Source organism: Hoplias malabaricus, chromosome 14, assembly GCF_029633855.1.
Source record: "Hoplias malabaricus isolate fHopMal1 chromosome 14, fHopMal1.hap1, whole genome shotgun sequence".
NCBI classification, from domain to species: Eukaryota; Metazoa; Chordata; class Actinopteri; order Characiformes; family Erythrinidae; genus Hoplias; species Hoplias malabaricus.
Window position 1 is genome coordinate 12,506,666 of NC_089813.1, and position 15,896 is coordinate 12,522,561.

General features: G+C 39.8%; 1 protein-coding gene across 1 annotated transcript in view; it reads right to left on the minus strand.

Moving 5' to 3' along the window:
- The window catches only part of fgd (faciogenital dysplasia), a 77,049-nt gene extending 63,083 nt beyond the window's left edge, over positions 1-13,966 (minus strand). The window contains exon 1 of the mRNA XM_066643391.1: positions 13,729-13,966. Within this exon, the coding sequence (XP_066499488.1) occupies positions 13,729-13,750 (22 nt within the window). The 5' untranslated portion in view covers positions 13,751-13,966. The remainder of the gene's footprint in view (positions 1-13,728) is intronic.
- Between the last annotated feature and the right edge of the window lie 1,930 nt (positions 13,967-15,896).

The window sequence follows — 15,896 nt, forward strand, 5'->3', positions numbered from 1 at the left end:
AGGAAAGAATGATATGACCATAAAATTAAACCTGACACAAATCTGCGGGGTGGGGGTATCCAGGCCAGTGTAGTGATGCTAAACAGCTTTACATTACACACACACACACAGGTGTTTCCTCTCACTAGTCTGTCTCAAGTACGTTGTCTGTAAACACGGATGGACAGACAATCTCTCTCACACACACACACACACACACTCATCACTACAATTCCTTCATCCTTTTCCTCCTCTATAATCTGCTCACTAAACACTGAGCACTGAACATTCTCACGTCATCTTTCTTTCTTTCCCCCACTCTTCCACACTCACGTGCTCTGTTCCCAAGACTTCCACTGAACATATATGGATGTGGAAACAGAGGGAGTGTGAGAAAAAGAGAGAGAGGGGTGAAAGAAAAGAAGGACAAAGCTTGCAGTGTTATTGCCATTGCCCAGTAGAGAACCACAAAGAGGAAGAGAACACACAAGAGGAAGCCTAAAATCCCCTCCACCAAACCAAATGCAGCACAGGACCAAAGAGAGAAAGAGAGATACAGTGTGTGTGTATTATTCAGGCATTATGCTTTAGTGAGATATATAACTTTGTCTTATATAACAAAAAATAACTCTGATGTAGGGCTGAAACTGAAATTTCGTGGGCAGTGGTAGATAAAGTTTGTTTACCTGAGCTCAATTTAATTTGTTCATTAAATGTAAATTATAATTTCATAAATGTAATTTTTTCATTGTCTAATTCAAAATATGTCAATATTTTCAACAGAGAATACAACATATTTAATTCACAGTTGCTGTTTATTTGCTGAATTTTAGTTGGAAATACATTAACTTTGGCCTGTGTAAAATGTAAATAAAAAGCATTACATAAAATAAAATAAAATAATATACACTAATATTTGACTAAACATCTATGACTCTTAATTACAACAAGGTCTTGCTACAGCCAGGTGGCCCTCTCTAATCCAAAGTCCATGATCAGGAGTCCTGACCGCTGTAGCACTTAATTAGGTCTGCTTTTGGCATTGGATGCTCCACTGAATCTCATGGAACCAAATTCCTTGACTGCACTCACCGGAAATTAGTAAATGCTTGTTGTTAGTGAGTAATGGAAAGTATAAGAAAACAGTAATTCAAGAAGGAGTCTGAGAGTGGAACTTTGGCCCAGGTTTCATTAGGATTCATTGCTAAAGAACAAAAACAAGAACCATTTTAATTTATTTTCTGTTAAATTCAGTTTAAATCAGTTTATTTATGTGGAGCATTGTCCCAAATCATCTTTACAGAAACCAAGGTCCAAACCCCTAAGGTGCAAACATTTCATAACCATAAGGAAAGACCACCAAGAGTCTAAACCTCATCATGCAATGCTGGCTAATCCCTCCCTGTTGGCTTAAATTCCCTTGACCATAAACAAAGCATAACTCTAGAACACCATTCTTAGTATACTGTACATTTGACACATAGTGTACACAGTAAAGCTAAAACACTAATAAAATACCATTAAAGAATTTTCCCTTTTTATCTATGCTAATGAAAATTTTGCAAATGTGCAAAGAAAAACCTGAAAGAAAGAAAAAAAAAATCAACAAAATCAAAAGTATTAAGGTGTATAAATAAGAGTATAAACAAAATAATTCTTTCACAAAGAAGCTCTGCAGAAATCTGCGAAGTGTGAATAATATTAGTATTATCCTCCTCTAAAACTGTAGTACCATTTAGGACCATGCTCAGGTTTTTTGGAAAGCCTCTTGCTGTTAGAAGACTAAGATGCCTCAAATAGCAGAAGCACAATGATGAAAGCTTGTAAAAAGCTAAATCAGTTGTAGCAGTCCCTTCCTGGACCGAGGCATTGTTGTGACGGAAGGGCTTATGTGTTCTATTGACCTCCAAGTCTATGTTGTCAGGAGCTATGACCTCCAGGCAGAGTTTCCCATGATAAACAGGTCTTGAGTGAACATCCAGACAAACACAATCCATGATCACGTTTCTGATTAGTACTCCCAAAATAACAGTGTGTACCCTGCCCAGTGTGGGCTGTGGAACCAGACACCTTGATAGGGGTAAATTTCTCTCCTACTCAGGAGCTGCCCACGGTGAGAGGCACCAGGAGTGTGTTAGGATACCCACAAGTCCCTGGTTGGTGACCGTACAATTTGAGTTTGTTCCTATAAACGAGAAGGTACCTTGATGAAGCTTCAGATTACACAGTTGAAACTTTTACTGTTGTGTGTGCATATGCACCCGACAGAAGTTCAGAATATTCACCCTTTCTTGGAGACAAACAGAATTCCATGCACTGACTCTATTGATTTGCTGGGTAACTTCAATGCTCATGTTGTCAGTGACTGGGAAATTAATTTGTGGTCATATCTTCTGACCTGAGGCTGAATGTTTTAGACACACTGGTAAAGAGGGGCTGAGCTGTCATCTGGTGGTGAGTTGGATCAGATGGCAGAGAAAATCTGAAGCAGGTAGAGGACAGAGTCTGATGGGACCCAGTTTTTGGCCTCTGGAGTGCGTGCACCAATTATCAGGCATCACACAGCCTCCCTTGGGAAAAACTATGCCAAGATCCTAGAAAGGAGAATCCGTCAAAGAGTCGAAACTTGGATTCAAGTAAAACAAACAGAAGGCACATTTCATTCTACATTGTACAATGACAAATAATTGCACATTTACATTTTGCTTGTATCCTTAGCAGTAATTATGCTTGATCAGTGTGGTCTCTGGGCTTTATCGGGGCTGATCCTTGTCTCCACTTTCGTTCCAGATATGGAAAGCAAGGCATGGTCTTGGACACATGGGCTTCCATGTGGTGGTGGTAGGGGGAGATGAGACAAAGCAAAGCTCTCAATTTACAGGTCAATCTATGTCCTCAACCTCACCTACAGTCATGACCTATGGGTAATGACTGAAAGAACATGACACAAGCAGCTGAAACTAATTCTCTCCAGCAGGCTGCTGGGCATACTCTCCCCTGGACAGTTGAGGAGCTCAGCATGCCAGGAGGAGCTTGTGACAGAATGCCTTTGAGCACCTCCGGCTGGAGGTATACCAGAGTTGATGGAATGCTGCTACAACGATGAGTTGTAGCAGTCAAGTGAGTTGTGTCTGAATGTTTTTATAAATGACAGTATGCCAGACATTCTGAGAAAGCTCACAAGCCTCTCTATTTGAGATTTCTTAACAATGCAGCATGGTTTGTGGTAACTATGGTGACATAGAAACAGTTTGCACAATGTGCAGTGATGAAATTCCAACACTTGGTAGTGACATTAACTTTGAAGTTCCTGCTAAAAATCAAAGAAGTAAGTTACCAAACATATCTTAGGTAACTGACTACATCTGACAACATTTTTCACCATACGATTCCTTTAAGACAAAGCAAAAGAAAAGTCACAGAAAAAGAAAATGGGACCTCAGGGTAGTTGACATACATAATAGCACACCTGAGCATTCCTGGTGCACCATTCTCACTTTCTACCTCCGGGCCCCTCTTTTGCCCAAATTACCACCCAACCATTTTTGCTCACTGTTGACCAGCAGGAATTAATTTCTAAATTAATTTGAAAAGACACTCCCCATATACATCTCAGAGCAGATCTCAGTATTCCAACACAAAAAAATAACAGGGTCCAAACCACACAAACATAATACAAAAGTCACCCTCAGAGCTAAATGAATCATGTTCTCTGCCCCAAGGTACAGTAATCACACGCTTGTACAAATAGAAGAGAAAACACGAGGATAAAGTGAGCCTGACAGGCAAGATCAGTATCACTTACATCTTACATTACAGCTCAGCTTCTGTACTCAAAGCCCAGGACTGACTCCAGGACATTCAGGAGAGGAAAACAAGAGGAATATCTAATAAAAATAAATCATTTATTTTATCTTGTATTATTTTGATTAAGAGTAATATCATTTTACCCAGTATGCAGCAAATGTGGTTATTTTTTTATATATATTTTACAAACGCAAGTTCTATGCTATTTTTGCTCTACCTATTAAATGTTATGAATTAGCTTGCAATTACATGCTCACAAAATTGTGGTCGTGTCATTGCTAAATAGCATTTTAAATCACCTCCTACATAATTTAGAGATAAACGATTGACTAGTATACTTCCAATGCTTACTGTATAGGTCTGTTATTACTTTTAAAACTGATTAACCAATTAATTACAGGCATTTTAAACAAATTTTAACATGCTGCTTAATATTAAACAATCACTATCCCCATCCCACTCTTTAGAAACTGACCGACTACGCAGAAAATTAGTTGGAACTTGAGTGCTACAGTTTTTTCCATTAATTTATTTCATTCCTTCATTTATTTTCAGTGACATGTTCAGGGTCTTGGTGGACCCCATCCCATCGACACTGCTCCAGTCAATCTCAGTGGACCTGCTGTCATTAATCACATTCATCATAAACATTTCCTTGTCTCCTGGATCTACTTCCACTCCATGCAGGCTCTCCAGTGGTGTCCCTCAAGGCTCTGTGCTGGGTCCTCTTCTCTTCTCATTGGATACCCGTTCTCTTGGTTTCTCTTGCTACTGTTATGCTGATGACACTCAACTAATACTTTCCTTCCCACCTTCTGACACTGGCATCTCATCATGTACGACTGCCATTTCTTCTGGGAAGACATCTCATCACCTGAAGTTCAATCCTAGCAAAACATAGCTGCTTTTCATCCCTGAAATGGCCTGCCTTCGCCAAAATATTGCCATCTCATTTGAGAACTCCTCAGTTGTTCCATCTGGAGATACAAGGAGCCTTGGTGTGATGCTGGATGACCAGATATATCATTTGCAGCCCATATCATGAACTTGACTCAGTCATGCCGATTCCTACTGTACAACTTCCGGCGGATGCGACACTTTCTTTCTCAGGAGGCTGCCCAGGTGCTTTTCCAGTCTCTGGTCATTTCAAGGCTTGATTACTGCAACTCACTCCTGGCTGGTGTTCCTCTGTGAGCCATCAGGCCCCTTCAGCTGATCCAGAATGTAGCTGCACGGCTTGTCTTCAATCTTCCAAAGTTCACTTGTGTCACTCCACTGCTGTGATCTTAACTGATTCTTCACACTTCACTGGCTTCCTGTAGCTGCCCATATCAGGTTTAAAACTCTCATGCTTGCTTACAAAGCCAAGAACGGACCAGCCCCTCCCTACTTTATGGCAATGGCCAAGAGTCAGACTGCACCTTGAAATCTTTGAGCTTCTAGTCCAGCTCAACTTGACCTGCGATACCTAAAGTCACATGAAGGACTAGTGTCAAGACTAGTTCGCGGTCTTGGCACCCAGATGATGGAACAAACTTCCACTGGCTGTCTGAACAGCTGACTCTCTTGCGGTCTTCCATCCCTTTCTCACCCACTTAGGTGGGCACTAAAATAAGTGCTCACCGCAACATGTTTTGCACTTATTTGAAATTAGCTCCTTTCATTCTAGGCATGAGCAGTGACTATATTTTATTGTGTATTGCACTTACTATATTTTGTTTTTGTTCTGACAAGTGACTGAGCTCAGAGGGAATTTGGACCCTAACTTATTTAGCTAGGATACACACTCTATCTGAACACTAAGCACTTTTGTAAGTCACTTTGGATAAGAGCATCTGCTAAATGCTGTAAATATAAACGTGTGTCCAGGGCCTACCTGGAATCACTAAGCAGGAGCAAACCCTGGAGCAAGCAACCACTCCATAATAGCGCAGCACACACTCACACATTCACTCTCAATTATTGGATTGTGGAAGGAAACAGGTGCACACAGAGGAAACCCATGCAGACACACAAAGAACACACCAATGTCATCTCAATCAGACAGTTACCCAAGGCAGGGTTTGAGCCCACAAATCCAAGGACCCTGGAGCTGTGTTACAATGACAGTACTTGCAGTGCCAAGGTGCTGCCTGCTGTCATTTTATTTGTGTATAATTTTCATACTGATATTGGGACACTAGTTTTAGGATGATGCCACATTTTATATTAACAGCTGCTGTTTAAAAGACCTGCCATTTTGGAGCTATATACTCATATAATCTGGTCCAAAAAGTATTTATACCATGAGAATTTGGCTTCCACTTAAGTCTATTTGATGACCTCTGGATTATGGTGTATAGAAGTCTCTTAGCATCAATTACAGAACATATAAGTATTACAGACTTTTTTAAAGTAATAAAATCCACATGAACCGTCTATTTTAATCTTTGCAGTTAACATTTGCAGCCTTAACACATCACTATCATCTGCACTCAATAACCCTAAAACCCTGCACTGAATACTGACTTCTTTGAATGTCTCTTTTAAGCATCAGAGCACTATCTTTTGAGATGTGGTCTTGAACAGACATAATTTAAGGCCTACACTACAAACACTGCAGAACCAAAAGAGGAGCCACATGCACACTCACACAGAGACACCGAGCATGTGACAGTAAACAGGCATGTGAGGTCCCAGTGTGTGAGTTAAAGAGAAAGACAGTGTGTTTGTAGAACCATGCAGATCTCTGTCTTCTTCCTCCAACTGTAAATATGGCCTTTTGTAGCTCTGGCAAAGAATAAGGCCCTGAGTGACCCTAACACTTTCAAGAAGTGAAACGCTATCACTCAGTCTACATCTGTGTGTTCCTCTCACTTTCTTCCCGGTGCATACACACAAACACTCTTTCTCTTGTGCTCTCTCTCTCTCTCTCTCTCACACACACACACACACACACACACCAAAGGGGAGGCCGGACTGCAGCACTGTTGGAAAGGACTTCTGTTCCTTCCGTTTGACCAGCGAAGGGAAAAAACATGATTCTTCCAAAAATGGCCTCGCACACAGAGATCAGATCAGATCAGAGGCGCACAGCGGTAGGGAAGAACGCTCTGCTGATTCTCCTCCGGCCATTTAGGTTTGAGCAACATTACAGAAATCAAAGTGACAGAGAGAAAATCAGATAGACAGAGACAGCTAGACAGAAAGAGGCAGAGAGAATACTCCCACTACATATACACTGTAGCAGGAGAAACTAAAAGGGGGGAGGGTAGTGGGTGACATAGTGAAATTACCATGAAATACCGTAGTAAAACTGCACAACACTGCAGCTGGATGGCTACAGAAAAGCAGTTTGAGGAGTGTCTGTAAAAGACTGCAGCAAGCGCACACCAGAGAACAAGAGAGCGAGAGAGAGAACGAGTTAGTGAGAGACACACACTACCATACAGTCACGAGAGAAGGCTCATAGGTTGAAGAAACAGATGGGGGGGGGGTGGAAAGGAGAGGGTGTAGGAAAAAAGGAGTGTGTGTGTGTGTGTGTGAGAGAAAGAGAGAGAGAGAGAGAGAGAGACGGTGAGAGTGGTCTACTGAGAGATATAGAACAGCAGAGACTAATGGAAAACAGCAAATTATTTATCCTCTGTTCACCCCATGACACACATACACACACCATTTCTCTGCTGTATTCGTCCGTCTCCACTCCCCCGCTCTCCTGAGTTCTTTCCTCCTATTCATTCTCTCACTGCACTTTGGTACAAATGAGTGTTTATAGCCATCCAGGCAAATCCAGTCACAGCCAAGAGCTTCTGTTATTAATACTGAATATAAACACTCATCCATAGGCCACACACACATGGCCATACACACACACAGACAGACACACACTCCCTGTCTGACCAACTGGCACAGTGAGAGAGACACTTAATCACATTTGTTAGTATCTATTGCTGTTGAACTCTGCAGAAGTGAATTCCAGTTGCCTTGGTCCAGAGAAGGCCTCCCTCTCCTTTTCTCTCTCTCTTGCTCTGTGTCATACACCCACACACAGAGACACATCCTCACACCTCTGACCCATTTGTGAGTCAGTGCTGGCCTGGAGAATTGTCTGTCCTGAGCATCTTCTGTTTTTTCCTGTCCTCCACGAGTGGCTGAGTGTGATGGTCAGAGCAGTGTGGACACTGCTGCAGCTGAACTGTCTTTCTGTCTTTGTCTATTAAGCTTCTGATTGATGTAATCTGACATATATTGCCTGCTAACATAGATGACCCTCAGTTGTGTGTCCAACGTCCCTTTCCATCAACAGACATGAACAAAATACGAAGTGATAACATTTAGTCAGTGATCATTGCCAATGCTAAACTTAAAACTGTAAAAACCATGCAGAATTAGTTCAATTTTGTGATTTTTAAAAGCTACATTTAGCTCATGTAGTAAGCTACGACATTTATATAAATTACAAGTGCATTGTGGGAGACTGTAGTCCCCTCAAAATCACTTTTGAATTTGACTTTATGAGTCAGACACCCCAAAAAATGCCTAACGTATTCAGTAGTGTCCTAAAAAATAATTACGGTAAAGTAAGTTAGCACAAGCAAACACACAAAAATACTTAGCATTATTTAGCATGCTCCTCCAAGCATCTTGAGCAGTCCAGTGGTGTTGTATTTGCAGCAGTTTGACAAGTAGTGCTACTTAGATTTACATGTCTGGAAGAAAGCATGTGCTTGCCATTACCCTCTCAGCTCAGCAGCACTGTGTGCAATTGGAGGCATTTTAAAAAACAGGTGGTGTTGCCAACAAGTAAACTGGATAGAAAATTACAAATGAAAAAACAAAAAGGCTATTCTTAATGAAAAAGCTGCTTTATAGTGTCTTGGTCTAATGTATTAATAATACATTAACTCTGGGTCAAGGCTGAGACCAAGGCTGTAGTCACAAGGTAACATGTTAGTCATGATACAAAAATGCAATATGATACAATAAAATTAAACTCTTTTGTTCTTCACAACAGTAGCACATTTTATCCTCTTGGAATTTTATCTTGCTAAGTATGGCATTTAAGTGAGTGTCAGTCTTTTTTAGTAAATTCTAAAACCTGCAATTTTATTGACAAAAAATTGTGCTTTGTGACTCATTAGTTATCACCATAGCTCTAGATTTATAATCACCAATGTTTTGCTAACAGAATAATCCTTGTGTTTCAGTCACGTTTTGTTTTGGTCTTTTTTCCACAAAAGTTCAATCACCTCTATGCATCAGCATGAAAGGAAAAGGCTGTTATAGTTTGTTAGCCATATTAGCATTTTACTCATTGAATCTAATGGAAAACTGTCCGCATGTTACTCTATTGTAAGCCTCCAATGCATTTTTCTGTGCTTGTGATGGTATCAGTCATTCATAGACAGAGAGAATACAAACTTCAGTGACCATGTTATTTCACTCATGTTTTGATTCAGTGTGACATCACTGGTGATGCTTCCATGCCAAAGCAAAACCAAGGCTGAATCTCAAATGCCTCACACACTATATGTAATGCACACTGCACTTTTAGGCTACATTTTTATAAAGTGATTATCAACAGTTCTCTGCACATGGTGTTTTCCCTGTTCCCAGCATCCAACTCTGCTTCATTTCTTTAGATTTTTAACAAGCCTTTCTCGATTAAATAGGTTTGTTAGATCAAAGAAAACACTAAAATGTGCAGTACAGGTGTTCACCAAGACCTGGGTTTGGAACATTTGCTTTAAAGAGAACATATTATACCCCTTTTTCCAGACTTTAACAGAAATGTCAATGAAATGCTATGGTTAAAATAACACAAGGATCAAACAACACAGCACTGGGAGATTTGACAGCAGATTAGCATCAGCAAACAACAACAAAAACATGAACAAAGTTATATAGTGTCCCAACAGAGTGCTTTAAATTAATATCTGTTTATTTAAAGGTAGCGAGGAAAAAAAGTAATAAAATTGCTCTGCTTGGATTTAGACACTGTTAAATATAGAGTTTTTAGTCTCCGGAGCAGAACTTGCACACTGAACTATGGAGATTTTTATGTTTTGAAGAATGTTTTATTCATGACTCAGGACAAGCACCACATTTTAAAAGGTAAGATATGGATGGATGGATGGATAAGCCTGTTAAAACTTTTCAGTCTGTCAGTTTTTCATCTTCTGGGCAGGATAATCAAGATGTAAATTTTCCTAGGTCTAGCAAAATCTTAACCAATGGATTTGAGTAGTATGACTGCACCTGGAGAATATGGAAGTATGTTATTACCATGCATTATTATATATTGATCTTTACTGATAATTATCGTGATAAAAAATATTTCCATATTGTCCATATGTAGTCACAGCAAGATGTCGGGTATCATTTTCAGCATATTTCATCAGTAAATGTATCTCTCTGCATTGAATGTTCTGTTTATCCCATGGTCTGTTTTATACTGATTAGCCATAACATTAATACCAACTTCTTATATATACACTCACTCCATTCTCTCAGCTCAACTAACCATGCAGAAGTACCTTGTAGTTTAACAATTACAGATTGTAGTCCACTGGTTCTTCATACTTTGCTTGCACCCTTTCACCCTGCTCCTCAATAGTCAGGATCCCCACAGACCAGATATGATTTGGGTGGTGGATAACTGTCAATGCTGCAGCGACACTAACATAGTGTAGGTGTGCTTGTGTGTTTCGTTGGTGCGAGTGGATTAGACACAGCAGTGCTGCTGGATTTTTATTTTTATTTTTTTTAAAACACGGTGTCCACTTACTCTCCACTTTATTACACACACCTGCCTTGTTGGTCCGTCCTCTAGTCCTTTATCAGTGGACACAGAAAGCTGTTGGCTGGAAATGTTTTGGTTGCTGTATTATTTCTTCTATTTTTTCCAGGACTCCAGAAGCATTGCTGTGTCTGAACTCGTAGCAGCACAACACACCACACCATTGTTACTAAGGCACCAAGTATGATCCACCACTGAAATCATACTGATCTGTGTATTTTATGGTTTGTAGGTTGGTAAGCACTCCAGATATAAAAATGAATGTTCTAATGCACAGACAAAGTCACTTTTCATATGTCTCCTTTAATGAATATTATGACTTTATTTATGCTCATCTTCCTGTAGTACAACTGGCATTTAAATTAAAATTATATTTGGTAAATCACAACTGCTGCTACTATTACTATTAGTTTATTTGACTATGACTTGTCTGAGTCTAAACCTAGAGAATCTAATCTGAGCTCAAATTGGATAAAACGTTTTATACAACTGTAGTTAAACTGTAAACTGGGATGGAAGAACAATACAACAAAGTCATATTAGCCAGTGTCATATCTGGAAACATCAGATACTGTGCTAGTGATGATAATGGTTTTGGCTTTTGCTCAATAAGCAGTGAGATTTGCCGTGATGAGTTCACAAGATATACTCATTCTGTACAACTGGCTATTTGCCCAGGCCTCTGCTCACACTAATATGGTTCTTATGAAATTGAGGGGAAACCACAGTTTATTTGGTTTTGGGTTTTTTTGTTGTTGTTTTTTTGTGCGCGCGTTTGTGGTTGTGCGTTTTTGTGTGCGTGTCTGTGTCCTTGAGCAAAGTTTGTTCCCATGGTCAAAGAATAATATAAGAAAAACATTCTCATTCAACAGCTGTTGCTCTGAGCAGGAGGAAAAGAGAGAGAGAGAGAGAGAGAGAGAGAGAGAGAGAGAAAGAAAATATTAAAGATGAGGGGGAAAAAAGTCATATTTTTTAGAACAGTTCACTCCCTACTGCTCATAGCTCACTCCATTGTTTTTCCTCAATGCCAACCAATCACTTCCCGGTCAAATGTATACACTCAGTTACTGATGGCATGAGGAAATGTGGCTTCCCATGGGAAAAGGCCCTGAATAATGTGGCTCGCTACAAAAACAAGTTCAGCTCTGAAACCACATATAAAGTCTATCCATTTGACCAGTTATTCAAAACAAATCAACACCAAACCAGTGAATGTCTGAGGTATAGCAGACACTCAAATCTTCCCACATTTACAAGTCTGTTTTGACCACATCATTTATAGTCACCCTGTCTTCCCATCATTTTCCAGAATTGATCTTCCTTAATCATCTTATTTATGTTCTTTACTAACCTATATCTAACTTATGGAAATGCTTTCATACAAATCTGACTGGCTGCAACAGTCCAATTTTAAAGGAAATTGTAAATAAGTGACTACAGTCGAAAAAAATGATATGTTAGTACTTTTAAAGGAAGAATAAGTCAATGTTATCTCTGGGAAACAACATATATGGGGAAAGTATATGTTACTCATATTCCCCATGAATCTCTGATATACCCAGGCCATTATGTATCCACAAAATGGTTGATTCATAATGTGAAGTAGAATCATGGAGGAAAATGACTGATTCCTGTCGCTTAAACTATAAAAATCAGAGTAAGTTATTAATAAAAATGACCACCCTCCCGACATCCCTAACATACGCTCCAATCCATGACTTTATAAATGCCCCATCAGTGCCACTATCGTCATGATCTTAACTCATGACATCATTGCTGTCATGAATTTGTCTCCTGACGTCATTCTCCTGCCCCTCATGTGGGGTCAGAGCTCTTTGCGGACACAGACTGGGATGAGATTCAGTTTCTAATAGAAGAGATGGAGTACAAAGCCGGCTTTCACTAAGAGTTTTCACTGTAGTTTTGAAGCTGCCGTGGTGCAAAACAGAGTTAGCGATTTTGAGGACAGTAAATTAGCATGGTGTGTCAGTATGATGATGTCAAAAGCTGGTCCAGAATTCTCTTCTGTTTTAAATCTGTCAGTCAGGAATTTAAGTTGAAAGGAATTCGTGTTGTCAAAGAACGTTTCACTGCAACAGCTATGATTCTCTGTACTGGTCTGGCCACTTCTCTAACCTCTCTATTGTTGATAACAAAACTAGCTTTCCTTACAGTGTTACAGACAGTATTTTCGGTAAATAATAAAAATATATTATAAAATATTACAAAAAAAGAGCTAAGAGAGTCAACACAAATGCGGTGCACATTGAGTCCCACTGATGTACCTTTGACATATAGAATGATAGGAGGCTTGTCCAGGAACTTTTATTAGTGGATTATGGTGAGCTTTTCTTGTCAGGGAAACAAACCCTAGGTTGTGGGTTATTTCCGTTATTCAACTGTCTTTGGAGTACTGCAGTTTCTAGAGATAAATGGCAAACTACAGGCTGTTCACCGCTTAATGTGGCCATGAAAATTAAACAAGAAAAAAAGTATATATATTAAAAGTCACCACATAGAAAAATAGCAAGGTGACATACTTAATTTTTCTCTGGAGGTGGTCTACAAACTTGTGATAATGACTGACAAACTCTTTGATATTAACTACAGTTCAGAACTGAATTTTACACATAAAAAATAAATACCGGTGAACTATTAAAAAGCTCGATACATTCCCATTGATAAATTAGGTAATGTTTCGAATATGGGTGAGACATTAGTCTAATGGATACACGAATGTTTTCTTAATAAGGTCAGGACTGATAAAACTGCTACTAAAAGTGGTAATTTAGGAGTAGTTTCTGCACCCGACAGAGCCACAACAAATAGTCGCGTGCACACAACGGCCAAAAGAATCAGAGCCTTTCACCGCTGACTCCATTCACTCCAACACTACGGTGGAGAGGACGCTATAAACTCAGACAACTCACACTTTCTCACACATTCAACAGCTACTTTATTTTTTAGGATTCATTTTCATTAGCGTGTCTCTCAAAACCTAAGACGAATCCGAATTTGTCTTCGAATTTTCCAAGGCTCCGTTCCACCTTAAATGGTGCAGCACTCAGTCAAGACAAGTTCAGCAGACCAAAAGACTCAGGTCTGCGGTGAGTAGATATATTACACATTGTACTAGTCTCAGTAAGGAATTAAACGCCTCTTACCTTGTGTCTGTGTTCCCTGCATTGTAGATTTCAGTCTCTTTATCTCCCTGTGGTCTGACACTGTTACCACATTTTAGCTCATCTGCCCCCAAATTAAAATCTGCAGTTCAAGTTTCCAAACGGATCTCAGTTCAGCTCCGAGTTCTCTTTGCATACGGTCCCGAATCTCTCTCGTTTATTCGGGCATTGATCCGTTTATTCTCCCCCTCTTTCCCCGCTCAGTCCGGTTTCCTGTAGAAAGGACTGCTGCTGAAGTTTTCCCCCTCACTGTATCCCTCCCACTTGTGTGTGTGTGGGTGCGTGTCTGTGCCGGGTTTTTATCACGAATTGAAATCTGTTTACAAACTCATATTGTGACGACTGCTCATCCCTGTGGGTTAGTCAGGGTTAGTGTTAGGTAGGTAACATTTTTTCAATACGGGAAGAGAAAGTCGAGAGAAAATGAATTAAAGACTATGTTGTGTCCCCACAACTCACAAAAACAAACCCGCATGTGTGTGTGTGTGTGAGACATTAACTCTTCCCCAGTGAAGGGATATATATATATATATATAGTTAAAACAAGTCTGAAAGGAAAATGAACATATTTATATAATTATATTTGTCCCTTCACTGGATGAGAGAGTTTATGTCACTTAAGTAATCTTCTTGTGACCACACTTTGGACATCTTTGTGTTAGATTAACATAAGTGACATGTTACAATGTGTCAAACCTCAGAGAAATTTCCACTCAACATGGGCCTTGTTCCACTTTTTACAGTTAGACATGACAAACTGAAATCATCATAAGGCTGTTACGATTCTGAGTTCATATGAATAAAATGTCCCCATCCCCAGTTTGTTCTCCATCCCAGGACAGCGCCTGAAAACCAAAACGTTCAGCCCTACGTCTTCACCACCTCCTCAGCAATCATTTAGCAAAGGTCTGCAGGAAAGTTTACAATGACTTATGTTCCCAGGGGACTGTTTGAGGAGCTGCTGTGTCCATTCAGTTATGCCTCATTACCCTTCTTTATCCAGCACAGTGCCCACGTGCCTCACACATGTTGCACAACACACCACATAATAAGGGCCTGGATAATAACTTTCTCATCTGGCTCATTGCCAAGCTTTTAGCTGTGCTCTGTTTTACATCATCTGTCAGAAAATGCAATCAAGGCACTGAAGAGTTAACTCTGTACTGTAGTTAAGGTTTTGGTATTTTTTTAATTATATAAAATAGTAGTACCTTAATTTGATTGATTATCCATCCATCCATCCATTATCTGTAACCGCTTAAACAATTCAGGGTCACGGTGGGTCCAGAGCCTACCTGGAATCATTGAGCGCAAGGCAAGAATACACACTTGAGGGGGCGCCAGTCCTTCACGGGGCAACACACACTCACACATTCACACCTACAGACACTTTTGAGTCACCAATCCACCTACTAACGTGTGTTCTTGGACTGTGGGAGGAAACCAGAGCACGCGGAGGAAACCCATGCGGACACAGAGAGAACACACCAAACTCCTCACAGACAGTCACCCAAATCAAACCCACAACCTCCAGGTCCCTGGAACTGTGACTGCGACACCGTGCCGCCCTTGATTGATTATTATTTAAAAGTGGAATATCACAAACCAAAAATATGAAATATGAAAAAAATGAAATAAAAATTGAACACATTGTTTTATTCAATATTATTCATTCATTCATTATCTGTAAGCGCTTATCCAGTTCAGGGGGTGGGTCCAGAGCCTACCTGGAATCACTGGGCGCAAAGTGGGAACACACCCTGGAGGGGGCGCCAGTCCTTCACAGGGCTAAACAATGTTATTATAAACCAAACAAATACTTAATAAAACTTAATACTAATTACTTTTTTTCAGAATCTCTGTTATTTTAGCATTATTAACCTTCTCTGTGAAACATACCTTCTGACAGAAAAAAGCTATATTCTATATAACCCCAGAAATTCTTTGTTGCACCAGGAAATGTACCACGTCTTATAAAATCACATCTCTATGGTGCAACAATACAGAAAAAGCTAAGTTCAACAAACCTTTTCAAATCAATCTTCTAAATCTACTCTTAGGACATTGCAACAATGTGACAAATTACCTTCTTAGCAACAGTTGAATTTGGTGCAAATGTATGGTATTTCAGAAGGTCAGCTACATGATTT